This window comes from Salvelinus namaycush, chromosome 5, assembly GCF_016432855.1.
Source record: "Salvelinus namaycush isolate Seneca chromosome 5, SaNama_1.0, whole genome shotgun sequence".
NCBI classification, from domain to species: Eukaryota; Metazoa; Chordata; class Actinopteri; order Salmoniformes; family Salmonidae; genus Salvelinus; species Salvelinus namaycush.
Window position 1 is genome coordinate 34,029,547 of NC_052311.1, and position 25,832 is coordinate 34,055,378.

The 25,832-nt window shown below is 41.7% G+C and overlaps 2 protein-coding genes across 4 annotated transcripts; both read left to right on the forward strand.

The window, feature by feature from the left end:
* The first annotated feature begins 310 nt into the window (after nucleotides 1-310).
* Nucleotides 311-11,446, forward strand: spdl1 (spindle apparatus coiled-coil protein 1). Of its 2 annotated transcripts, none has more exons than XM_038994016.1 (12): nucleotides 311-438; nucleotides 1,424-1,591; nucleotides 1,856-2,032; nucleotides 2,777-2,971; nucleotides 4,159-4,308; nucleotides 4,415-4,513; nucleotides 9,219-9,329; nucleotides 9,468-9,608; nucleotides 9,738-9,838; nucleotides 10,009-10,196; nucleotides 10,316-10,598; nucleotides 11,189-11,446. In XM_038994016.1, exons 2-12 carry the CDS (start codon nucleotides 1,424-1,426, stop codon nucleotides 11,343-11,345), a joined length of 1,770 nt encoding a protein of 589 aa, XP_038849944.1. In that variant the 5' UTR covers nucleotides 311-438; the 3' UTR covers nucleotides 11,346-11,446. The 2 variants fall into 2 exon arrangements, with proteins under 2 accessions (XP_038849944.1, XP_038849943.1); XM_038994015.1 differs by lacking the exon at nucleotides 311-438 and adding an exon at nucleotides 489-798.
* Nucleotides 11,447-18,890: 7,444 nt separating this feature from the next.
* Nucleotides 18,891-23,009, forward strand: LOC120048227 (nucleotide exchange factor SIL1-like). Of its 2 annotated transcripts, none has more exons than XM_038994018.1 (9): nucleotides 18,891-19,441; nucleotides 19,584-19,719; nucleotides 19,837-19,933; nucleotides 20,106-20,217; nucleotides 20,353-20,535; nucleotides 20,682-20,803; nucleotides 20,934-21,030; nucleotides 21,286-21,450; nucleotides 21,552-23,009. In XM_038994018.1, exons 1-9 carry the CDS (start codon nucleotides 19,337-19,339, stop codon nucleotides 21,918-21,920), a joined length of 1,386 nt encoding a protein of 461 aa, XP_038849946.1. In that variant the 5' UTR covers nucleotides 18,891-19,336; the 3' UTR covers nucleotides 21,921-23,009. The 2 variants fall into 2 exon arrangements, with proteins under 2 accessions (XP_038849946.1, XP_038849947.1); XM_038994019.1 differs by having other exon boundaries at nucleotides 18,892-19,384.
* Nucleotides 23,010-25,832: the final 2,823 nt, after the last annotated feature.

Sequence of the window (25,832 nt, forward strand, 5' to 3'; positions counted from 1 at the left end):
GCCATGTGCTTGTAATTGTGATGGACGCTGTGGGAGACAAAAAGTGAGTAAAAAACACCCTAAATATGTTTAGAACTACAAATTAACTTTCTTCTGTCGATTCTTGTTTTTTTTATGTTACAATTCCAACCCTCCTCCTTTAACCTGGCTTGGGACGGGCAAAAGTGACCCAAAAGAGACACTCTGGCGGAGTTACTTAGTTTTTTATAAAAACATTTTTTTAACGTTTTTTACATTTACAACCCACCCTGAATGTAAGCCAGGGCGGGATAAGCCAGCAGCCGCTTCCCGCATGCGCGATTCATTTGCAGTCTGGACACGGAGGGGTGAACATCTGCTCTGACTGCAGCGTGAGGACTGGGCCGCCTGTGAGTGATTTGGGACGCGGGTGGGGTCCCAAATCACCCACGGCAGCACCCGCTGAGAAGAGTAAGAACGGTACGTGTTTTCACGTCAGCGTCTCCAATAACACCAGAAAAAGTCGCTTTTTTGAAAATGTGTCGCTAGAGGGGTCTGAATACTCGCTAAATATAGTGACTCGGTCGCTAAGTTGGAAACACTGCATTGGTCACCACGCCCTTGTATAAATGCAGACCAACAGACATCTCATTATCGCTCGCGATATTTGGCTGGCCAGAAAGTCTAAACGGGTTTCTTGGGAAGTCCAAACTCTGACGTCAGCCCATTGAACAGTCATTGGGCTGCAGGAGAATTCAAATCGTCTTGTGTAAGCGGTCGAAAACAACGACGATTTTAGTTGTGGTGGTTCTGTTCCCTTTTTGACTGCATGGTGGCAAGGTATGCTTACTAGCTAGCTAAATATGAAAAGTAATTTTACAATAGCTTGCTAGTTATCCTCTTATGATCACATTTCCTAGGGTAACTGTATTTGTGCAATCAACAGTTAGCGTGCAACTTACGTTATCTAGCTAGTACTATGTCGTGCAAGTTTATTTAACGTACTTAGCTAGCTACAATAGCTAGCTCATATCAGGAGGAAAAAGCTTGCTAATGTTAGTGTTTATCAGTCGTATGCTGTATTGTACACTAGCAAAAGCAAGCATACAACGTTGCGTGTATACAATTGTTTTATCCCGTTTCGTGCCTACTGAATAGGACCCAATTACCGAGTCCAAGTTGTGGAACAGTAGTTATTTACATTCTTTATCCATTGTTTTCAACTAGGTTTAGTTCAGGGTTTGACTTTATTCCACCATTAGGCTAATAACTATATTTGTCATCCTTGTTTTTTGTGTTCATTTAATCAGATATGATCACAGAGTAGCCACATTCTTTACATAATTGAACAACTATTCCACTTAACCCCATATGAACCATCGCTGGACTTAAATGGGTGTCCCACAATCTCAATAAGTGCTCCAGTTAAGTTTCTCAACTTTTTAACTCCCCTCAATTGTGAAAGATGTGTACTTCAGTAGACGATGAGATCCAGCGACTACAACGCAAGTTGAAGGAAGCAGACGATGCGCTGCAGAAAGCAGGCCAATATGGCCTTCAGCTGCTGGATGGGCAGCTGGATCTACAGAACAAACTGGAGGAGCAGCGGATAGAGATGACCAACGCTGTGGAGGTGATCATTCATACTGGGCAATGACTGACATCTCTAAAGACTGCTGTCTTCTTGACAGTTGATGAATAGGCTATGACAGTAGCAGTTTAACTCATTACAACATAAGACAACTGCTGTCCATAACAACTACTAATCATCCTTATATTTTATGACATGAATCTTGTTACAACTGATATTACAGTAATGTTGAGCAGGGTTTGGATGAGAACGCAGATGGAGTGGGTTGATGTTTGAGGTATGAATCTCTAGTGTGTGTATTCTCAGGCCCTGGAGCAGGAGAAATACTCCCTGCAGCGGGAAGTGGCGCTGAAAAGCCGTGTGCTGGACAGCCTGCGCTCCGACTACGACTCGATCAAGAGCCAACGGAGGCTGCAGTGGGAGCAACATGAATCCTTGCTGGAGAGGAATCACGCTATGGAGCTCAATGAGTGCAAGAACAAGGTTGGGGAGCCATTGATGTGGTTTTGGTTACCTGTACACCATTGGCTGGGGGATATGCTGAATCTAGGCAAGGAAAAAATTGCATGCAACGCAGTGGTGGATAAAGTACCCAACTGTCATACTTGAGTAAAAGTCAAGGTACCTTAATAGAAAATGACTCAAGTAAATTTCTAATTGGGTAAATGTATTTGGTTTAAAATATACTTAAGTATCAAAAGTAAGTGTGAATAATTTCAAATTCCTTATATTAAGCAAACCAGATGGCACCATTTTCTTGTTTTAATTTGACGGAAAGCCAGGGGCACTCAGATATAATTTACAAATAAATAATTTGTGTTTAGTGAGTCCGCCGGGTGATAAGTGTGTGATTTTTGACTATTTTCCTGTCCTGCTAAGCATTCAAAATGTAACTAGTACTTTTGGGTGTCAAGGAAAATGTATGGAGTTAAAAGTACAATATTTTCTTAAGAAGTGTAGGGAAGTAAAAGTAGTAAAAAAATATAAATAGTAAAGTACAGATACCCCAAAAAACTACTTTTGTAGTGCTTTAAAGTATTTTTACTTAAGTACTTTACACCACTGATGCAAAGGTACTTCTTTTGGGTGGAATTATGCACACTCAAGTCATCTCTGCTAATGACATACTTAATTAGGAGTTGTTGCCTTTGACACAATACTTATTTCTTGACAATACTATGTGTGCCCAGTCAATGTAGTGAATGGGGTATCTGTGTTTGGCTGTAGATGGAGAGAATGAGATCTGAACTGGATGAGGTGCAGCTGAGTGAGAAGCAGCTGAGGCATAAACTGGAGCTCCAGACAGAGACTCTGAGCATCAAGATGGAGGAGCTACGATCGGTCACGGAGCAGACTCATGAAACCCTGTCCACAGAGATGATGGAATTGCAGGTGGAGAGGATGGAGCTTGAGGCTGCTAAGGTGAGGACCCTACCACACTGTAAAGACATAATCTCAGGAACCCAGGACTAAAATATTGCATCAGATGCTCAATTAAGTTCTGGAGTCAGATGTATGAGAAGATACTACCAAGACTAGCAAAGTCTCCATCCCCCTAAACGGAAGTTTTGGTCAAGTCTGTTGGCCAAATGTACCCTCTTTTCAGAAATTTGAAAGATGCGAACACCTGCGTAATCATGTTTTGGCAAAATTATCGTTATCGGAAAAATCTGCAAACTGGAAAAAATGTCCTTAGTCGTCTGATCCCACAGTCTGTTGACAGACGCTACGCTCCACGGCTGGGTGACATGTCCTAAAAATCATATTTCAATTTGTTTATTTAAAAAAAAAAAAAAAATGTATATATATATTTGTATAAATATTTTCTCTAAGCTTTGTTGTAAAATACAATGCATTTCAAACAGTCAGCAATAATCGAATGAATTCAGGGCTTGTGAAATTATACCTCGGCTAAATTAAGCCTAACTAATAATGTAATTATTTCATCAAATTAGTTTAACCTGCTTTTTTGCAATAATCACTGATCTGGTTTTTAAGTCTGTCTATGAAAATGCCCTTTTTGTTACAAGTTTAACCGGAACCCTGCATAATGCACATTCACTGCTTGTTGCAGGCATTATAGAAAATTAACACAGGTATCAAAAACAATCTCTCAAACACAAGCCCACGTGCTAGTGAGTAGTCAGCTAATCTCTATAGCGATCTTTATATTTCAAGTTTAGCCAACTTGCATCTATTTGCCAATCAATAAGGCAGAGCAGTTGAATTGTTATGAACACCGAATCAATATTCATTGATAGTCCCGTTTTAGTAGTGTCTGCTCTGTGTGCAACTTGAGCAGTTGAGACATTAAAAATGGTATCAATAGAAAGGATAACTTCTCCTCTATTACAGTAAAATAACCGCTTGTCAGAGAGGAAGAAGTGATCTCATCATTGTTGTTTGAGTGGCAGGGGAGGGGCTAATTTATTCTATATCAGGCCCAGCCCTACTCCGATTCCATCCGATGTTACATGCATCTGTACACGAGAGATTAGTATAGGCCCATAAAGGCTCTGCTTTGTTTACTTTTATCTGATTTAAATCTCAGTTGACAATGATTGCATGTGGTACAGTATAGGTAGCCATTTTTGTTTCCGTCCACTCAGGCTACCTTGGAGCTGGCACTTCAGGAGGCCCAGTACAAAGAGCAGCAGCTGGAGCTGACCAACACAAACCTTCAGCGTCAACTGGAGAGAATCAGTGAGGAGAAAGAAGAGTGTGAGAGAGAAGCTGTCTCCTGCTTCAACGCCTTGGAGGTAAAGATCCTAATCTTCAGCAGTTTAGGATTGTGTATATCATGCATACATTGCACTAGTCATTCATGCTAAGGAAACGAATGTCTTCCCTTTTTGCTTGCTTTAGAAAGCCAGAGAGGCCAACCAAGATCTCCAGATTCAACTGGATCAGCTGTTGCAACAGGCACAAGATCCCAACAGCAAGGGAAATTCTTTATTTGGAGAGGTAGGTACTACATTGCCATCTGTCTCCGTAGCGTCTTTGAATGTGTTTCAAAGTTTTCGCCACGTGCACAGGAGACAACACGTATAAAACAGTACAGTGAAAGTCTTACCTTGAGAGCTCTTTCCCAACAATATAATAATAGAATTAAAAACCTCAAGGACTATGATGGGAGTTAAATAAAATGAGAGTGCAAGAATATATACAGTAGGTCAGTGTCAGTACCTTTTTCAATGTGCTGGAGTGGTTGAGGTGGGTTTATACATACGACGTGACTGGTAGTAGGATTTACATTGTGAAAAGGAACTGGTAGCAGGAATATATAAATACTTATGGCTACAGTATATAGTTGAAGTCAAGTTTACATACACCATAGCCAAATACATTTAATCTCAGTTTTTCACAAATCTTGACATTTTAATCCTAGTAAAAATGCCCTGTCTTAGGTCTGTTAGGATCACCACTTTATTTTAAGAATGTGAAATGTTAGAAAGGTAGTAGAGATTTATTTCAGCTTTTATTTCTTTCATCACATTCCCAGTGGGTCGGAAGTTTACATTAGAGGTCAACCGATTAATCGGAATGGCCGATTTTAATTAGGGCCGATTTCAAGTTTTCATAACAATCGGAAATCGGTATTTTTGGACACCGATTTGGCCAAGTTTTTTCTTTACACCTTTATTTAACTAGGCAAGTCAGTTAAGAACACATTCTTATTTTCAATGATGGCCTAGGAACGGTGGGTTAACTGCCTTGTTCAGGGGCAGAACGACAGATTTTTACCTTGTCAGCTCGGGGATTCAATCTTGCAACCTTACGGTTAACTAGTCCAACGCTCTAACCACCTGCCTGTTACGCGAATGCAGTAAGAAGCCAAGGTAAGTTGGTAGCTAGCATTAAACTTATCTTATAAAAAACAATCAATCAATCATAATCACTAGTTAACTACACATGGTTGATGATATTACTAGTTTATCTAGCGTGTCCTGCTTTGCATATAATCGATGCGGTGCGCATTCGCGAAAAAGGACTGTCGTTGCTCCAACGTGTACCTAACCATAAACATCAATGCCTTTTCTTAAAATCAATACACAAGTATATATTTTTAAACCTGCATATTTAGTTAATATTGCCTGCTAACATGAATTTCTTTTAACTAGGGAAATTGTGTCACTTCTCTTGCAACAGAGTCAGGGTATATGCAGCAGTTTGGGCCGCCTGGCTCGTTGCGAACTGTGTGAAGACTATTTCTTCCTAACAAAGACAGCCAACTTCGCCAAACGGGGGATGATTTAACAAAAGCGCATTTGCGAAAAAAGCACAATCGTTGCACGACTGTAACTAACCATAAACATCAATGGCTTTCTTAAAATCAATACACAGAAGTATATATTTTTAGACCTGCGTATTTAGCTAAAAGAAATCCAGGTTAGCAGGCAATATTAACCAGGTGAAATTGTGTCACTTCTCTTGCGTTCATTGCACACAGAGTCAGGGTATATGCAGCAATTTGGGCCGACTGGCTCGTTGCGAACTAATTTGCCAGAATTTTACGTAATTATGACATAACATTGAAGGTTGTGCAATGTAACAGGAATATTTAGACTTATGGATGGCACCCGTTAGATAAAATACGGAACAGTTCCGTATTTCACTGAAAGAATAAACGTTTTGTTTTCGAGATGATAGTTTCCGGATTTGACCATATTAATGACCTATTGCTTGTATTTCTGTGTGTTATTATGTTATAATTAAGTCTATGATTTGATAGAGCTGTCTGACTGAGCGATGGTAGGCACCAGCAGGCTCGTAAGCATTCATTTAAACAGCACTTTCGTGCGTTTTGCCAGCAGCTCTTCGCAATGCTTCAAGCATTGCGCTGTTTATGACTTCAAGCCTATCAACTCCCACCATTAGGCTGGTGTAACCGATGTGAAATGGCTAGCTAGTTAGCGGGGTGCGCGCTAATAGCGTTTCAAACGTCACTCGCTCTGAGACTTGGAGTAGTTGTTCCCCTTGCTCTGCATGGGTAACGCTGCTTCGAGGGTGGTTGTTGTCGATGTGTTCCTGGTTCGAGCCCAGGTAGAAGCGAGGAGAGGGACGGAAGCTATACTGTTACACTGGCAATACTAAAGTGCCTATAAGAACATCCAATAGTCAAAGGTATATGAAATACAAATCATATAGAGAGAAATAGTCCTGTAATTGCTATAATAACTACAACCTAAAACTTCTTACCTGGGAATATTGAAGACTCATGTTAAAAGGAACCACCAGCTTTCATATGTTCTCATGTTCTGAGCAAGGAACTTAAACGTTAGCTTTCTTACATGGCACATATTGCACTTTTACTTTCTTCTCCAACGCTTTGTTTTTGCATTATTTAAACCAAATTGAACATGTTTCATTATTTATTTGAGGCTAAATTGATTTTATTGATGTATTATATTAAGTTAAAATAAGTGTTCATTCAGTATTGTTGTAATTGTCATTATTACAAAAAATAAAATAAAAAATAGTCCGATTTTAATCGGTATCGGCTTTTTTGGGTCCTCCAATAATCGGTATCGGCGTTAAAGTCATAATCGGTCGACCTCTAGTTTACATACACTCAATTTGTATTTGGTAGCATTGCCTTTAAATTGTTGAACTTGGGTCAAACGTTTCTACAAACTTCCCACAATAAGTTGGGTGAATTTTGACCCATTCCTCCTGACAGAGCTGGTGTAACTAAGTCGGGTTTGTAGGCCTCCTTGCTCGCGCACGCTTTTTCAGTTCTGCCCACACATTTTCTATGGGATTGAGGTCAGGGCTTTGTGATGGCCACTCCAAAACCTTGACTTTGTTGTCCTTGAGCCATTTTGCCACAACTTTGGAAGTATGCTTGGGGTCGTTGTCCATTTGGAAGACCCCTTTGTGACCAAGCTTTAACTTCCTGACTGATCTATTAAGATGTTGCTTCAATATATCCACATTTTCCTCCTCATGATGCCATCTATTTTGTGAAGTGCAACAGTCCCTCCTGCAGCAAAGCACCCCCACAACATGATGCTGCCACCCCCGCGCTTCACGGTTGGGATGGTGTTCTTCGGCTTGCAAGCATTCCCCTTTTTCCTCCAAACATAACGATGGTCATTATGGCAGAACAGTTCTATTTTTGTTTCATCAGACCAGAGAACATTTCTCCAAAAAGTATGATCTTTGTCCCCATGTGCAGTTGCAAACCATAGTCTGGCTTTTTTATGGCGGTTTTGGAGCAGTGTCTTCTTCCTTGCAGAGCGGCCTTTCAGGTTATGTCGATACAGGACTCGTTTTACTGTGGCTATAGATACTTTTGCACCTGTTTCCTCCAGCATCTTCACAAGGTCCTTTGCTGTTGTTCTGGGATTGATTTGCACTTTTCACACCGAAGTACGTTCATCTCTAGGAGACAAAACGCGTCTCTTTCCTGAGCGGTATGGCGGCTGCGTGGTCCCATGGTGTTTATACTTGCGTACTATTGTTTGTACAGATGAGCGTGGTACCGTCAGGCGTTTGGAAAATGCTCCCTATGATAAACCAGACTTGTGGTGGGCTACAATTTTTTTTCTGAGGTCTTGGCTGATTTCTTTTGATTTTCCCCATGATGTCAAGCAAGAGGCACTGAGTTTGGAGGTAGGCCTTGAAATACATCCACAGGTACACCTCCAATTGACTCAAATGATGTCAATTAGCCTATCAGAAGCTTCTAAAGCTATGACATGATTTTCTGGAATTTTCCAAGCTGTTTAAAGGCACAGTCAATTTAATGTATATAAACTTCTGACCCACTGGAATTGTGATACAGTGAAATAATATGTCTGTAAACAATTGTTGGAAAATGACTTGCCATGCACAAAGTAGATGTCCTAACTGACTTGCCAAAACTATAGTTTGTTATCAAGAAATTTGTGGAGTGGTTGAAAACGAGTATTAATGACTCCAACCAAAGTGTATGTAAACTTCTGACTTCAACTGTATACTAGTAGTAATATATACGTGTTAACAAGAGTAATAGTAACCAGTAGCAGGATAAATGTAAATCAATGGACATCAGTGTAAAGGAGTAATCTAATCCTAAATCATTTTACCAGTAGTGTAGGTTGTCTGAGTGTGTAGGGACTTGTGGATTGCCATAGAGTCAGTGTGGATAGTCTGAGAGAGGGAGGGTAGTAGTTGTTAGCCACTTAAGTCTTATGGCCAGGGGATAGAAGCTTTTTAGGAGTGTTTGTCTGAGCTGGTACCGCCTGCAGGATGGGATCCCTGAGAACAGTCCATGTCTCGGGTGGCTGGAATCTTTTAGCAATTTTTCGGGCCTTTCTCAGACACCGCCTGGCATGTACTTCCTAGATGGCTGGGACCTCACCCCCAGTGATGCCTCGGTAGGGCTTTCTGGGGCGGGCGGTGCAGTTGCCATACCAAACGGTGATACAACCAGTCACGATGCTCTCAATGATGCAGCTGTAAAAGTTGCTGAGGATCTGAGGGCCATGCCAAATCGTTTCAGCCTCCCAAAGGAGAAGAGGTGTTGCCGTGCCTTCTTCACGGCTGTTCTGGTGTCAGAGGGCCTTGTTAAGTCCTCGTGATGTGGACACCGAGGAACTTGAAGCTCTTGACCCTCTCCACTGTGGCTTGGGGTGTGCACCCTCCTCCCCGTTCTGTGTTATAGAGCCTCTTGATTTATTTTTAGCTTGAAGACAAACGAGCAGAGATGGAGAGACAGCTGATCAGTATGAAAGTACAGCACCAATCCCTTCTGAAGCAGCATGCCTTCTCCAAACAACAGCTCCATCGTATGAAGGTATGATTTTTTTTTAAAGTACACATTTTAAAAAGTATTTGTATGTTTTAACTCAATCACCTAATGACAATGTGAGACTGAACCCGAGGTAGACTTGGGATTCATTAATGTGCGTTTCCCTCATGCTTGATCCTCCAGGTTCAGATAGCCACGCTCATGCAACTGCAAGGCTCTAGGGCAGATCCTGCCCAGCTGGAGCGCCTGCAGTCGATGCTCTCAGAGAAGAACAGTGAGATACAAGCCCTCATGATAAAACTACGTCGCCTGGAGAAAGTGGAGGTGAAGGCCTTTTGTTGTCATTTCAACTAAAATCCTGAACACTACAACATGTTATAGGGCAACAGATTCACACTGTATGAAGTGAATGTTGTGCAGTTGTCACAATTGTTGGTTACTGTGTCTATGCAGATGACATTGAAGGCACAGCCCTCTTCAGCCCCAGTGGAAACAGACAGTGGGGATGGGACATACTACACTGACCTTCTGAAAATGCAACTTTCAAACTCTGCGTGAGTTATCGCTTGATTTAGGGCACAGTCAGTATTTACATGCTGGGTGGGTGATGACCTTCAGTTTGCCCATAAACATTCCACATTTAAAGTTTGGCTTACAAATGTTGAGATTAACCAAATTTGAACTGCCGTACATGCATCAGTGTTTGATTTGTGTGTGTGTGTAGGAAGGATGCAGAGCGACTGGGGGATGAGTTGTCCATGCAAAGGATGAAGTCACTCTCTGAGAGTCAAAGAGCACTGGAGCTGGAGAGGAAGCTTTTCAGTGCAGAGAGGGCCCACAAACAGAGCCAGAGTGACAACATCAAGCTGCAAGTCAAAGTGGAAGAGCTCCGGTTGAAATATGAGCCCAATGGTAAATTAGCCCATATAGTGACATCCACTTGATCACAGTTGCAGTGATAACTTACATATTAAAAAAAAAAAAAGTGACATTAGGTAAGAGAGATTAAATCAATCTTATGTTGTCTTTAGAGGTGAATAAAAAACATATTCAGAAGCGCAAGCGCGAGAAGCTCCCTGTAGACATTCCGAACAACATCCCAGAGGTGAAGAAAGAGGAGCCCATGGTGCTGGAGCTCCCCAAGCACATGAAAGAGGAAATGGAAGCAGAGGCCCACCCTTTTACGGAGGAGAGGCTCATCGTTACCCCTCTGCAGCCCCCCAACAACCCCAAGCCTAACTCTGCCTTGACCCGAGACAGCAAGTGTGTGCGCATCTGCGAGGAGCCCCCAACCACTATCCCCAACCCTCCCAGGTCAGTGTCCCCATGGTCCTTCAGACTCCTGTCTTCTTCCACTGTGTCAACTTCAGTTTCTTTGTTGTCTTCCTCTTCCTGGGCTTTGTTTGGGCTCTCACCACTAGTCCACTATTGCCTACCCTTCTCTTGCCTTTTGGGAGGGCTGTCACAGGGAATAGTATTATACTTTCTGTGACATTTTTCCTACAAAGCTGACTGCCTGGATCAAGGCTAGAATTGCTGTTAGGTGAACACAGTTGTAACTTACTGTACCATGAGTCAGTGTGTTGATCTTCCTTTCCATGTATTTGATGCATGTAAATTTAGGTACTAACAATGGTTTACAGTCTGCTGCCAGTAGGAACCGTTTCAACTATGTTGATCCTTGTCTTTGCACTTTTTGAAATTAATAAAACATGTAGAGTTAAACTGTTTACTTTAAATCTAAACGGATTGATTGACTGGTGTACCACGTAGGCCTAGAACATTTCTTTGTAAATTAATCCTTTATATTTTACTAGAAATGATAACAACAGGGTTGTAAATGTCATCTGTATGGCTTTGGATTTGGCAACACCTTTATACAAATGGAATGGTTTGCCTTTTAGGTCTCCCTCAGCTGACTGTAAAACCATGACTGAGGAGCTAGAGATGGAGAAAGAAGGTGAAGAGAACAGAAGGGATGAAAAGAAAAAGCTGAAATCTCAAGAAGTCATCCATGTTACCTCGCAAAAAACACTGGAAAACCAATGTGCTCAGCAGTAGACAATGAAGTCTACACTTTTTATATTCCTTCGATCAAATACTAACATTAGAGTATATTTAAAATGTTTGTTAATACATTAATAAAATGAAGACCATATGGATTTCCGTCTGATAAATTATTTTATATTCTAATAGTGTTTTAAATTACAGAATTGGTCAGGAGATATGAATTGTATCAAATTAGTCTGCTTTTTTTGTTTAAAATATTATGGGCCAGAGTGCCACCCCAGAGTGGACCAATGTGATATTTGGCAATGTCTAATGATTTTCTGAGGTCCATGTTTGTGGGTTATATTTTGGTATGATAACCGCTTATCGGAGGTAGCAAAATGTGGTTATTAATGTTATGACAGCTATGCGCTTAGTTGGGCCAACTGGATTGATGGTATGAAATGTTATAAGATGGCAATCTTCTCAAAACAAGGTATTGATGTGTTATTAACTTCAATATACAACACACAAGAAGATATGGTATTGACATCTCTATGGGCCCACTGGAGGGGTCAAAGGTCATATATGTATGCATTTTATGGGTATAAAATTGCATCCACCATTTGAAAATACTCAACTGGGTGAGACATTCCTATGCTTTGACGGATCACATGATTCCATCAGGAGAGATCAGACAAATAATTAAAGTCGTGAGCAAACTTTCCATACTGTAGGGAGCAGTAAATCGACAGCCTTAGATTTATACCTGTTCAATCACTCTAGGTGGCAGTATGCACCCTTTAAGTTTGTTTGCCAATTTGTAGAAGAAAATGGACCACTTTGAAATGGAGATTATATGAAGGTAAGTCAATCTGGAAAATTTCAAAAAAGTTTCTTCAAGTGCAGTCGCAAAAAACCATCAAGCGCTATGATGAAACTGGCTCTCATGAGGATCGCCACAGGAAAGGAAGACCCAGAGTTACCTCTGCTGCAGAGGATAAGTTCATTAGAGTTGCCAGCCTCAAAAATCGGCCATTAGCTGCACCTCAGATTGCAGCTGAAATAAATGCTTCACAGAGTTCAAGTAACAGACACATCTCAACATCAACTGTTCAGAGGAGACTGTGTGAATCAGGCCTTCATGGTCGAATTGCTGCAAAGAAACCACTACTAAAGGACACCAATAATAAGAAGAGACTTGCTTGGGCCAAGACACACAAGCAAAAGACATTAGACCGGTGGAAATGTGTCCTTTGGTCTGAGATTTTTGATTCCAACTGCTGCGTCACTGTGAGATGCAGAGTAAGTGAACAGATATCTGCATGTGTGATTCCCACCGTGAAGCATGGAGGAGGAGGTGTGATGGTGTGGGGGTGCTTAGCTGGTGACACTGTCAGTGATTTAGTTCGAATTCAAGGCACACTTGTATCAGCGTGGCTACCACAGCATTTTGCAGCGATACGCTAGCCCATCTGGTTTGCGCTTAGTGGGACAATCACTTGTTTTTCAACAGGACAGTGACTCAACACAGCTCCAGGCTGTGTAGGGCTATTTGACCAAGAATGAGAGTGATGGAGTGCTGCATCAGATGACCTGGCCTCCACAATCATCCAACCTCAACCCAATTGAGATGGTTTGGGATAAGTTGGACAGCAGAGTGAAGGAAAAGCAGCCAACAAGTGCTCAGCACATGTGGGAACTCCTTCAAGACTGTTGGATAAGCATTCCAGGTGACTACCTCATGAAGCTGGTTGAGAGAATGCCAAGAGTGTTCAAAGCTGTCATCAAGGCAAAGGGTGGCAAAAAATCTTTGAAAAATCTAAAATATATTTTGATTTGTTTAACACTTTTTTTGGTTACTACATGATTCCATATGTGTTATTTCATAGTCTTGATGTCTTCACTATTATTCTACAATGCAGAAAAATTGTAAAAATAAAGAAAAACCCTTGAATGAGTAGGTGTGTCCAAACTTTTGAGTGGTACGGTTGATCATTGGGCGCTGCCCGTGCACTCACAGACGCCATAATGGGAGATATAGTGCATTCGGAAAGTATTCAGACCCCTTGATGTTTTCCACATTTTGTTACGTTACAGCCTTGTTCTAAAATGTATTAAATACATGTTTTTCCTCATCAATCTTAACACATTACCCATAATGAAAACGTGAAAACTGTTTTTTTGCTTACATAAGTATTCACTTTTCGCTATGAGACTCGAAATTGAGCTCAGGTGCATCCTGTTTCCATTGATCATCCTTGAGATGTTTCTACAACTTGATTGGAGTCCACTTGTGGTAAATTCAAATGATTGGACGTGATTTGGAAAGGCACACACCTGTCTATATAAGGCCCCAGCGTGCATGTCAGAGCAAAAACCAAGCGATGAGGTTGAAGGAATTGTCCGTGGAGCTCTGAGACAGGATTGGCCGAGGCACATATCTGGAGAAGGGTACCAATTTTTTTTTGCAGCATTGAAGGTCCCCAAGAACATAGTAGCCTCCGTCATTCTTAAATGGAAAAAGTTAGAGAGCTGGCCGCCCGGCCAAACTGAGCAATCGGGGGAGAAGGGCCTTGGTCAGGGAGGTGACCAAGAACCCGATGGTCATTCTAACATAGCTCCAGAGTTGCTCTGTGGAGATAGGAGAACCTTTCAGAAGGACAACCATCTCTGCAGCACTCCACCAATCAGTCCTATACGGTAGAATGGCCAGACGGAAGCCACTCTTTAGTAAAAGGCACATGACAGCCCACTTAGAGTTTGCCAAAAGGCACCTAAAGGACTCTCAGACCATGAGAAACAAGATTCTCTGGTCTGATGAAACCAAGATTGAACTCTTTGGCCTGAATGCGAAGTGTCACGTCTGAAAGAAACCTGGCACCATCCCTACGGGGAAGCATGGTGGTGGCAGCATCATGCTGTGGGCTGTTTTTCAGTGGCGGGGACTGGGAGAAAAGATGAAGATCGAGAGAAAGATGAACGGAGAAAAGTGCAGAGAGATCCTTAATGAAAACCTGATCCAGAGCGAGCCCTCGGGACCTCAGACTGGGGCGAAGGTTCACCTTCCAACAGGACAACAACCCTAAGCACACAGCCAAGACAATGCAGGAGTGGCTTTCGGACAAGTCTCTGAATGTCCTTGAGTGGCCCAGCCAGAGTCCGGACTTGAACCCGATCGAACATATCTGGAGCGACCTGAAAATAGCTGTGCTGTCCAACCTGACCAACCTGACAGAGCTTGAGAAGATCTGCAGAGAAGAATGGGAGAAACTCCCCAAATACAGGTGTGCCAAGCTTGTAGCGAGTCAGATTCGAGTCACAAATATAATGACTTGCAACTCGACTTTGACTTTAACACCAATGACTCGTGACTTGACTTGGACTTGAGCCTTATGACTCGACCTGACTTGATACCCTCGCCAAGCCCAAATATTAAAAATGATGCTATTAAAAAAAGTGTGCAGCGCATCAACTCTTCATTTAACGGATTACAGTTTGAATCGGACAGCAGCCAATCAAATTGTGCCAGCGGAGAAAAAGTCGTGCGTGGCAGTGCAGAGGAACGTCGGCGGGTGAATTCAGATGGAGCCCTTGGAAAGATGATAACCAAAATTATTTTTTGGGGGTCTAAAGACGACTGCTGTATCAACAAAAAATTGATTCCAACTTGCAAAACAAGCGGGAAGAAAATTACAGACAATTTCCAAATTTGTTCGACATTTGAAGCTGCACAAAGAACGGTAAGTCGTGGCTAATATAGCCGACAGCTATATATTTTATTACTTTACTAGTGTATCATGTAGGCTAGCGTAAAGTTAAATCAATGATCCTCCACACAGTTAGTCAGTGTGGGAATGTGATCATTGCACCCAAGATTGAGCTACAACTGGCTAGGCAGTTGGTAGCCTAAATCCTGCCTGATGTTACTGCTGTTCCTAAAACCATTGACATACATTAGCCTACTGTAACCACACAGAGAGAGAGAGAAAGAGAGAGAGTGTGTGTGTGTGTGTGTGTGTGGGGTTGGGCTGGCGATTGTGTACAAGCCTACATCGCCCGATTGTGGCCCATAGCGATCCTCGATAGTCGATCACTATTGGGGGGGGTCTTTCTCATGGCTACCCATGTATTTCCATGGAAATATAACGTTTCTTTGGAAAGTAATAAATATATAGATGTTTAAAAGCATTCATGATTTGCGTAAATGTAATATACTAACTATTACTCTTGTTAAAAATATGATATGGTATTACATTTGGTGAAGAGCACATTATGACTTGTTTAGGACTCCAAACTCAAAGTTTAGGACTTGAGACTTGACTTGATACTTGACGGTCTTGACTTGGGACTTGAGTGCTAAGACTTGAGACTTACTTGTGACTTGTAAAACAATGACTTGGTCCCACCTCTGGCCTGTAGCGTCATAGTCAAGAACACTCAAGGCTCTAATCGCTGTCTAAAGTGCTTCATCAAAGTACTGAGTAAAGGGTCTGAATACTTATGTAAATGTGATATTTCAGGGTTTTCTTTTATACAATACCTTTCAAAAGTTTGGGGTGATTTAGAAATGTCCTTGTTTTTGAAAGAAAAGCAAATTCTTTGTCCATTAAAATAACATAAAATTTATCAGAAATACAGTGTAGACATTGTTAATGTTGGAAATGACTATTGTAGCTGTAAACGGCAGATTTTTTATGGAATATCTACATAGGCGTACAGAGGCCCATTATCAGCAACCATCACTCCTGTGTTCCAATGGCACATTGTGTTAGCTAATCAAAGTTTATCATTTTAAAAGGCTAATTGATCATTAGAAAACCCTTTTACAATTATGTTAGCACAGCTGAAAACTGTTGTTCTGATTAAAGAAGCAATAAAACTGGCCTTCTTTAGACTACTTGAGTATCTGGAACATCAGCATTTGTGGGTTAGAGTATAGGCTCAAAATGGCCAGAAACAAAGAACTTTCTTCTGAAACTCGTCAGTCTATTCTTGTTCTGAGAAATGAATGCTATTCCATGCGAGAAATTGCCAAGAAACTGAAGATCTTGTACAACACTGTGTACTACTCCCTTCACTGAACAGTTCAAACTGTCTCTAACCAGAATAGAAAGAGGAGTGGGAGGCCCCGGTGCACAACTGAGCAAGAGGACAAGTACATTAGAGTGTCTCGTTTGAGAAACGGACACCTAACAAGTCCTCAAATGGCAGCTTCATTAAATACTACACACAAAATAACAGTCTCAACGTCAACAGTGAAGAGGTGTCTCCGGGATGCTGGCCTTCTAGGCAGAGTTCCTCTGTCCAGTGTCTGTGTTCTTTTGCCCATCTTAATCTTTTATTTTTATTGGCCAGTCTGAGTTACGGCTTTTTTCCTTTGCAACTCTGCCTAGAAGGCCAGCATCCCGGAGTCGCCTCTTCACTGTTGACGTTGAGACTGGTGTTTTGTGGGTAGTATTTAATGAAGCTGCCATTTGAGGACTTGTCATTATGGGGTATTGTGTGTGGGATGATGAGGGAAAAAAAACAATTTAATACATTTTAGAATAAGTTTGTAACGTAACAATGTTGAAAAGTCAAGGGGTCTGAATACTTTCAGAATACACTGAATGTAAAAAACATTTGGAACACCTGCTCTTTCCATGACATAGATTGACCAGGTGAAAGCTATGACCCCTTATTTATGTTACTTGTTAAATCCACTTCAATCAGTGTAGATGAAGTGGAGGAGACCTGTTAAAGAAGGATTTTTAAGCTTCGAGACAACTGAGACATGGATTGTGTATGTGCCATTCAGAGGCTGAATGGGCAAGACAAAATATTTATAAGTGCCTTATGGTAGTAGGTGCCAGGCGCACAGGTTTGAGTGTGTCAAGAACTGCAACACTGCTGGGTTTTTTACACTCAACATTGTCCCTTGTGTATCAAGAATGGTCCACCACCCAAAGGACATCCAGCCAAGTTGACACAACTGTGTCCCTGTGGAATGCTTTCGACACCTTGTAGAGTCCATGCCCCGACAAATTGAGACTGCTCTGAGGGCAAAAGGGGGTGCAACTCAATATTAGGAAGGTGTTCCAAATGCTTTATACACTCAGTGTATAAAGATGATATCTCTATCACTATGTTCAAAATGGAGATGGCATCAACGGCGCTGACCGTGCGCTCAAGCCGTAATGGGACAGATACTATGATGCAACGTCTATGTATGAAACCAAAAATTACTCCTGAAATATAACAGAATTAGGAATTAGAATATTTGAATGGAGTTAAATCTTCAATAGGGTTAAAGTTTAGCCATCTCGGTCAGGGAGTTGGTCAACCATGGCTTGCCAGTGCTATGATAAGATATTGTGTAAAATAATGAATTTTAGTAATTTATCTGCGCTGTATGCTTGTTAGCTAGCCAGCCAGTTTTAGAGGAATGATTCCATAACGTTTTTTAATTAACTGCCAATATGCTAACATTCCATTCAAACAATGCAGCCAATCCACAGACATACACTGGCTAAGATCAGTTGATGATAGGACTTGGACAAGTTGTAAATGCAACAAGTACTGACATAATATCACTTACAACTTTCCAAGAAAACAAAAATGTTGACATTTATGGTCTATTTACATATATTTTAGAGGCTATTTATACAGAAAATGTGTATAAAACCCTTAAACTTTATTTATAATTATATGACAGTATTTTAAGGTGACAATAATAATATTACACCACTTCTGATATCACATGCCTAACTTTTATTTTCCTGCATAAGTAAAATCAGGATTATGCCTCTTCTGCACTTCATTACAATTAAGACTGGTTTGGATTTCTCCCTGACCAATATGGCTGCCATTTTGATACCATTCTGGAACCTTGATTGATGCTGCCTTCAAAACGACTGGCATCTCGGAAATCTCAGCCTTCAGTGCCTTCACCTGGGAAAAATATTTTTGAACTGTCATCCAACTCGAAAATCCAAGTCAGAAACTCTGGCATCTTTCAAGAGCTCCGAATTTCTGACTTGAAGATCCATGACGTCATGACCTCGTTTTTTTTAGATTTCCCAGTTGTCTTGAAAGCACCACCCCTTGTCTTGAACGCACCATCAATAGGATGTCTATGGCCTTTTCTCTATCAAATTTGCTCAACTTACTAAACAGGTTAGGACAATTAACGTAGCAAGTTAGGAGACTGAGTATGTTCTCCTAAAATGCTACGAAAATCACTTTGTACGAAGTGGCGAGAAAAGAGCCCGTCCCCAGGTAGGATACACTTGTGCTTCCTCGCCATAAGAAGGCTATCGAGGAGGGGAGGACCGTCTTCATTAGCCAACTACACTCCTCGACCACGGTTGCCGGGTCACGGAGGAGAGAGGACGGACTTTTGCCCAAAGGAAAAAATCCCTATGAGAAATGTAATGTAATTGCTTCACATGGATCATACAGGGGAATCTCCATTAGCCAATCCGATTGCATATAATGTGAAGACAAGGTACACGCTTTTAAATATGATTGGCTTCCGGTCGTGAAGACAAGTATTGTGGGAGTGGTCTAATTGCTGAAAAGTATGAGAGATATTAGAGAAAGATAGGAATCCCATTGGACAATGAATGGAGGAACGTCAACGCCCCACCAAGCAGACTGTCGACCGCGTTTACGTTGTCATCCTGCGTCACTTGGTTGTTAAGACAATCGTCACGCAATCTCTTCTCAAAATCAGGGTATGAGTCGACTAATCTTGTAATTTTGTAGTTCTTGTTCACTAAATTCATGCTAATGTTGGGTTTTTGAGCTAGCACCCAATTGACTCCCATTTACTTGCCTTGTCCCAGAATGCATTGTGCACAATGGACATTAATGCAAATCCAATAGAGTTTTCCATCTCCTCCAAAGTATCTCTGGGCGCATCAACGTTACACGTCCATGCTGACATCTGGAATGGTGCAGTTGGGTATATAAATAGTGCAGTGCGTCGAAGTACTCATGAATTGTATTGATTACCCTTTGCTGTGTCATATCAATATTGCCACTAATACATTAGTTGTGTTAGATAGCCTACAGCCAGTATGTTGATCGGATGCCGGAGAAGAGGACGTCAATCCACCAGACTGAAGGTAGCACTCATGCTCTTAGTATTCAGTTGTCAATTGCTCCATGTTCTCAGCGAAAAAGTGAGTAATGATGAATTAAATAATTATTTACCTATACTAATTGTTATACTACTGTATAAATATAATGTAAAACAGTTTGTGTAGCCTAGCTGATTATGATAAGCCTGTACAGGAGTCTGATACAATACCCTTTGCCCTATAGACTCCCTCTGCTATGACTGTCGTGGAGAGCCCTGAGGCCAGCCTGGAGGGTGAGGAGGATGCCCACGTGGAAGAGGGAGATTCTGAGGATTTGGATGTATTCCATCCAACAGATAAGTGGAAGACTCTCAAATCAGGTGATTGCTTTGCTAAAGCAGAAACGCACATGTGTCTGTTGTACACGGTAGTGTACTGGAGATTAAGGTCTATGGCAGAATCAAAGGTATTCACTGTACAATTTTGGCATTGTTCAGGTCTTGGGGTCCCAAGGGGCTTTGACCTCCAGACTGGACAGAGGGAGGTCAAACTTGGGGAACACCAGACTCTTAAATACCAGATAGATGGACAAAGGTATGAGCTGAGGATCCTATTGACATTTTTATATCAACCATATGAAACACCATCTGAACATGTTGCCATATAGCTATTGTACGTTAGATGGCCACACACACACACACACACACTACTATGTTTGCTTGAGATTACATCAGACTCACTACAGTCTTTGCTCTCTGTGAGTCAGACAGGGGAAGGAGAACACACAGGGCCCATCCGTCAGCGCTGAGGAGCTGAAGAAGGCTTTGAAAAATATCAAAGAAGGAGTGGATCCCAAAACCAGTGACAAAGAAGAGAAGGTTTGCCCTGATTTGATGGGTCTGTAGTTTCTTATCACAGTGGAAACAAGCGGCTGTGATAAGAGCCTAATGCATCTGTGATCCCATCTGTCTTTGATTGTTATCTTGGTCCCAAACCTGTGTGTATGTGTTCAGGAGGCTCTCAGGGCCCAGTTTCATCCCATGGATGAGCTGAAAAAAGACATGGTCAGGCTAGACATGCTGATGGAGTCAGACTTCCAGATTATGAGCAGACTGGTGTCCCAATTCAACAGCTCTAACGCCACTGTGGAGGAGAAGGTTAAAGCTCTACATGACTTAGAGTACCTTGTTCATCAGGTGAGGCCCCCCAAGCATATATCAGTTCAGGGAGGTGGGATTTCTTTGTATATATTAATAGTCGGGGATGAGAAACACCTCAACTTTCATTTGATTGTAGTAATGGAGTTATAATTACAGTTTCCTTTCTTGTTATGTCTTGTCAGGTGGACAATGCACAGAACCTGGCATCTAGCGGAGGGTTGAAGCTTGTAGTTGATGCATTGAACAGCACAGACTATCGACTTCAAGAGAGTGCTTCTTTCGTTCTGGGATCAGCTCTATCAAGGTATAGCAGTCTCCATTAACCCATTCCAATTGAAGAATTGTAAATACCAGCCAAAAGACAGCCTGTTTTTGTTTGTATTTGTGTGTGTGCGGTCAGTCAGTAACATTATCATTCACTATCTTCTTTCTAGTAACCCGGTGGTGCAGGTGGAGGCAGTTGAAAGTGGTACCATTCAGAAGCTGTTAATGTTACTTGCCACTCCACGACCCATGTCTGTTAAAAAGAGGGCAAGTCCTGTTCCCACATTATAAAATCCACTCATAATACATTTTTATTTTAGAATCAGTCCAGTATAACTAGCAGGATTAATAGTCAAGTCTTTAGCAGAGACACTCGGTGGCTTTCAATTTAAAGCTGCGAGGTTTCATCACATATCTTCAATTATGTTTTAGAATCTGAACAGAATTTAGCTCTGTCAATCACTTGTAAATCATCATTCTCTTCCTGGCACTTAACTAAGGCTAATGTTTGTCTGTATACAGGCGTTGTTTGCTGTGGCCTCTTTGCTACGTCACTGCCCCTTGGCCCAAAGCCACTTCCTGAAGCTGGGTGGGCTGCAAGTGTTGGGGGATATTTTCCGAGCATCTGGAGGTGGGGCTCTCCGTGTGAGGATTGTAACCATACTCTATGACATGATCAACGAAAAGGTGAGGGGTGCTCTTTATGAAAACCTTGCCAATAATACAAGGCTAGTCATGTGAAATCAAATTTATGTTTGATATTAACTGAATGGCATTCTCTATTCTAGGAGCTGATCTCTCAGACTGGACTTGACCCCATCCCAGATGCATCTCACAATGAGCGTTTGCGGCAGTATGCGCAGGTCTCCCTCCAGCCACTTTTGGCAGAGCAAGGCTGGTGCAGTCTGGTACCTGAACTATTGGCCTCCCCAGAGCACGACTGGAAGGAAAAGGCCCTGAGAACTATCCTGGCCATGATGCCTCACTGCCAGACTCAGTATCGAAAGGATTACGCCCTGTCTTCCTCCCTCAGCGCCCTACAGGAGCAGTACCAGGAGCTGGTGCTCACAGAGCAGGTCCTCGGTGACGAGGATGGATACTTTGGGGAGATTCTGGCTCTGTTGGAGACAGTGGTGCTGAAACTGAAACAAGTGTAGGGCTGGGTGAAAACCCTTATCAAAGGACAATTACAGAAATGCATTCTAGTTTGGCGGCTGTGTTATAGGATCACACATTTGCAAATGACAAGGTTGCCTTTCGGTTGCTTAGCCTTCCTTACACCTTTTTTCTCCATCTGCGATACAAGCCAAGGCACGATGCATCTCAAAATAAGGCTCTCCAGTCCTCCTTGAGGAATGCATTCAGCTGGGCTAAAAGACAGTATTTCTCCTTATATGGCATTTGTGTTCCTTGTTCAGTGTGCTCCATCTATCTTGTTAGTGGATTGTCCACTGTGAGACTAGTGTGCCTAGTCAGTGCCTGCTGTAAGCAGTAATGAAATCTGAGCTATTTCCTTACTTCCCTATGCTATTAGGTTTCATGAGAGACTGTACAGGTTCATGTTTTGTCATTTTATTAGTCTAAAGTTTTCCACAGATTTGGAAAGCCAATGTCCAGTCAGTGATACTCTTTGCACTGCATCATTCCGGCAGGAAGGAAAGGTATCCAGAGAGAATTCTTTGTGCCTCACACATGCCTGCATGCTTGACCAGGACTTGCTTGTGTTTGAGCCTGTCAAAAAGAGATGTGTTCTGTAAACTGCTTAAAATAGAAGGTTCAAATATGGCACCTTCATTTCCAAAAGGCATGATTGAATGTAAAATGGTAAACAGAAACTTTGAGAATTATTGCACATACTATTGAGTCCAGCTCTCAAATACACACAATTTATTCTAATGATTTGAAATGTCTTAACTAAGTTATTTGTTTACTATGTATTTTGTTTACTTGTTTGATAAGAATAAATGCATTGGGTAAAGGCACTGTTAATAATCTGCCTTTAACTAGACTTTAAAATAATATTTTACAAATCCTATCTAGATCTAGCCACCCACTGTAAGATGGGTGTGTAAGAGGCACATCTCCTTATCTGTTTTTAGAACAAGGTAACGAAGTTACCTCACCAAAACTGTGGTGAAGTTGGGAGGTCAGTGTCATTGATTCGAGGTGCACCTGCGCCATCTTATTTGTTCATGTTTCTGGTTAATATTTTCTTATTGATGTAATAATGCCCAACCTTTCTGTTTTGTCTGTCTCCACTTTGCCAGTTTTTGCTAGTGACTGAAGTGGCTCAATGACTGCATCAATCTTTGATATTCTATAAGGAATCATTCTCTTTCAGAAACTATTTACAGTAAGTAAATAACCTCACCCTTGTGCTTTATACTTACATCTTTAGCCCATAATAGGACATGTATAGCCTATAGTAGGATAGAATTGTTCCTATTATACCTATCAAATGTATTTACAGAAGGTAAATATCCTTGTGCTTTATACTTACTTACAGTACCAGTCAAAAGTTTGGACACACCTACTCATGCCAGGGTTTTTTCTTTATTTTTACTATTTTCTACATTGTAGAATAATAGTGAAGACAGTAACCAAAAAACAGTTAAACAAATCAATCTATTTCATATGTGAGATTATTCAAAGTAGTCACTCTTTACCTTGACAGCTTTGCACACTCTTGGCATTCTCTCAACTAGCTTCACGAGGTAGTCACCTGGAATGCATTTCAATTAACAGGTGTGTCGCCATTAGTTAATTTGTGGAATTTCTTTACTTAATTCGTTTGAGCCAATCGGTTGTGTTGTGACAAGGTGGGGGGGGGGGGGTGAACAGAAGATAGCCTTATTTGGTAAAAGACCAAGTCCATATTATGGCAAGAAGAGCTCAAATAAGCAAAGAGAAACGACAGTCCATCATTACTTGAAGGTCATCATTACAGAGAGGCCAGTCAATTTGGAAAATGTCAAGAACTTTGAAAGTTTCTTCAAGTGCAGTTGCAAAAACCATCAAGCGCTATGTTGAAACTGGCTCTTGTGAGGACCGGGACAGGAATGGAAGACCCAGAGTCTGCTGGGTCTCTGCTGCAGAGGATAAGTTCATTAGAGTTACCAGCCTCAGAAATTGCAGCCCAAATAAATGCTTCACAGAGTTCAAGTAACCGACACATCTCAACTGTTCAGAAGAGACACTGAATCAGGCCTTCGTGGTTGAATTGCTGAAAAGAAACCACTACTAAAGGACACCAAAAAGAAGAGACTTGCTTGGGCCAAGAAACATGAGCAATAGACATTAGACCAGTGGAAATTTGTCCTTTGGTCTGGAGTCCAAATTGGAGATTTTTGGTTCCAACCGCCGTGGTGGTGTGGGTGAACGGATGATATCCGCATGTGTATTTCCCACCATGAAGCATGGAGGAGGAGATGTTATGGTGTGGGCGTGCTTTGCTGGTGACACTGTGATTTATTTAGAATTCAATGCACACTTAACCAGCATGGTTACCACAGCATTCTGCAGTGATATGCCATCCTATCGGTTTTGAGCTTAGTGGGACTATCATTTGTTTTTCAACAGGACAATGACCAAACACACCTCCAGGCTGTGTAAGGGCTATTTACCAAGAAGGAGAGTGATGGAGTGCTGCATCAGAAGACCTAGCCATCACAATCACCTGAACTCAACCCAATTGAGGTGGTTTGGGATGAGTCGGACCGCAGAGTGAAGGAAAAGCAGCCATCAAATGCTCAGGAAAAGAATTCCAGATGAAGCTGGTTGAGAGAATGCCAAGAGTGTGCAAAGCTGTCATGAAGGCAAATGGTGGCTATTTGAAGAATCTCACTTTTTTGGTTAAATGATTTCATATGTGTTATTTCATGGTCTTGATGTCTTCACTATTATTCAGCAATGTAAGAAAATTGTAAAAATAAAGAAAAACCCTTGAATGAGTAGGTGTTCTAAAACGTTTGACCTGTAGTGTAGGTCTTCGTCGTATCTGAGCCTATACCTCAGCCCTGGACTTGGCCACTGGATTTCCTTCAGTGGCTGTGGTTGTATCCTTCCTTCACTGGCTGTCTGTGGCGCAGCAGTTGGTCACTTCTTGCTGAAATTGAAATGCTGTGTGTTGAAGTACTTGCAATTGAGTTGCTTCTGTGCTGAGCACATGCAGCTGACATCACAATATATCAGATGGCATATCCACCTTTAAAGACTTTCAGGGCAATTTACTTTAGACTGAGATGTGAAGATCTAAGCAGAAATGTTGATTGACAAGAATAAAATGCTCCCTCCAGTGACGACTTTAGTAGGCCAATACACGTGGACTACTGTATATTCTTAAAATTGACAACATTACAGTCAATTATGCATGTGGCTATAGGAATGAAGATAAACAATAATAATGATTTTGAATAATTGGATAACTTGACATACTCAACTCTGTCACAGTCTCACAACCCTGTTATGATCAGACAAGTACCGGGGTTGAGTGGGATGGGGTTTAGTTTTTTTTTACTCAAAATGGCCGAAGCTCCTCATTTGGTGAAGAACAGGAGACCACATGGCATGCATGAAATTAAGAAATTACAAAACTATGACTTATCTTTATATCATGTGACAGAGTTGAGTTGTTGAGCTCGACGACCCCAATCTAACAATAAATATCGATGAAATATAGATATAAAATTATTTGATAACTTTCCTGTCTTTGCACCAACAACACCTCTGCCACGCTGATCCTCAACATGTGGGCCCCACAAGGGTGGGTGATCAGCCCCCTCCTGTACTACCTGTTCACCCATGATTGCGTGGCCATGCATGTCTCCAATCATCAAGTTTGCTGACGACACAACAGTGTTAGGCCTGATTACCAACAACGACGAGACAGCCTACAGGGAGAAGGTGAGGGCTCTGGCAGAGTGGTGCCAGGAAAATAACCTCTCCCTCAACATCAACAAAATGAAGGAGCTGATCGTGGACTTCAGGAGACAGCAGAGAGAGCACGACAGGGCCACAGTGGTGAGGGTGAAAAGCTTCAAATTCCTCGCCGTGCACACCACTGACAACCT

Excerpts from the sequence above, each read along its gene's own strand:
- LOC120048227 (XM_038994018.1), top strand. The coding sequence starts at position 19,337 with ATGTTGATCGGATGCCGGAGAAGAGGACGTCAATCCACCAGACTGAAG. Across the intron at positions 19,720-19,836 it reads GTGGAAGACTCTCAAATCAG|GTCTTGGGGTCCCAAGGGGC; the intron begins GTGATTGCTTTG and ends GGCATTGTTCAG. Across the intron at positions 20,536-20,681 it reads TAGAGTACCTTGTTCATCAG|GTGGACAATGCACAGAACCT; the intron begins GTGAGGCCCCCC and ends ATGTCTTGTCAG.
- spdl1 (XM_038994016.1), top strand. The coding sequence starts at position 1,424 with ATGTGTACTTCAGTAGACGATGAGATCCAGCGACTACAACGCAAGTTG. Across the intron at positions 2,033-2,776 it reads TCAATGAGTGCAAGAACAAG|ATGGAGAGAATGAGATCTGA; the intron begins GTTGGGGAGCCA and ends GTTTGGCTGTAG. Across the intron at positions 9,330-9,467 it reads AACAGCTCCATCGTATGAAG|GTTCAGATAGCCACGCTCAT; the intron begins GTATGATTTTTT and ends TTGATCCTCCAG.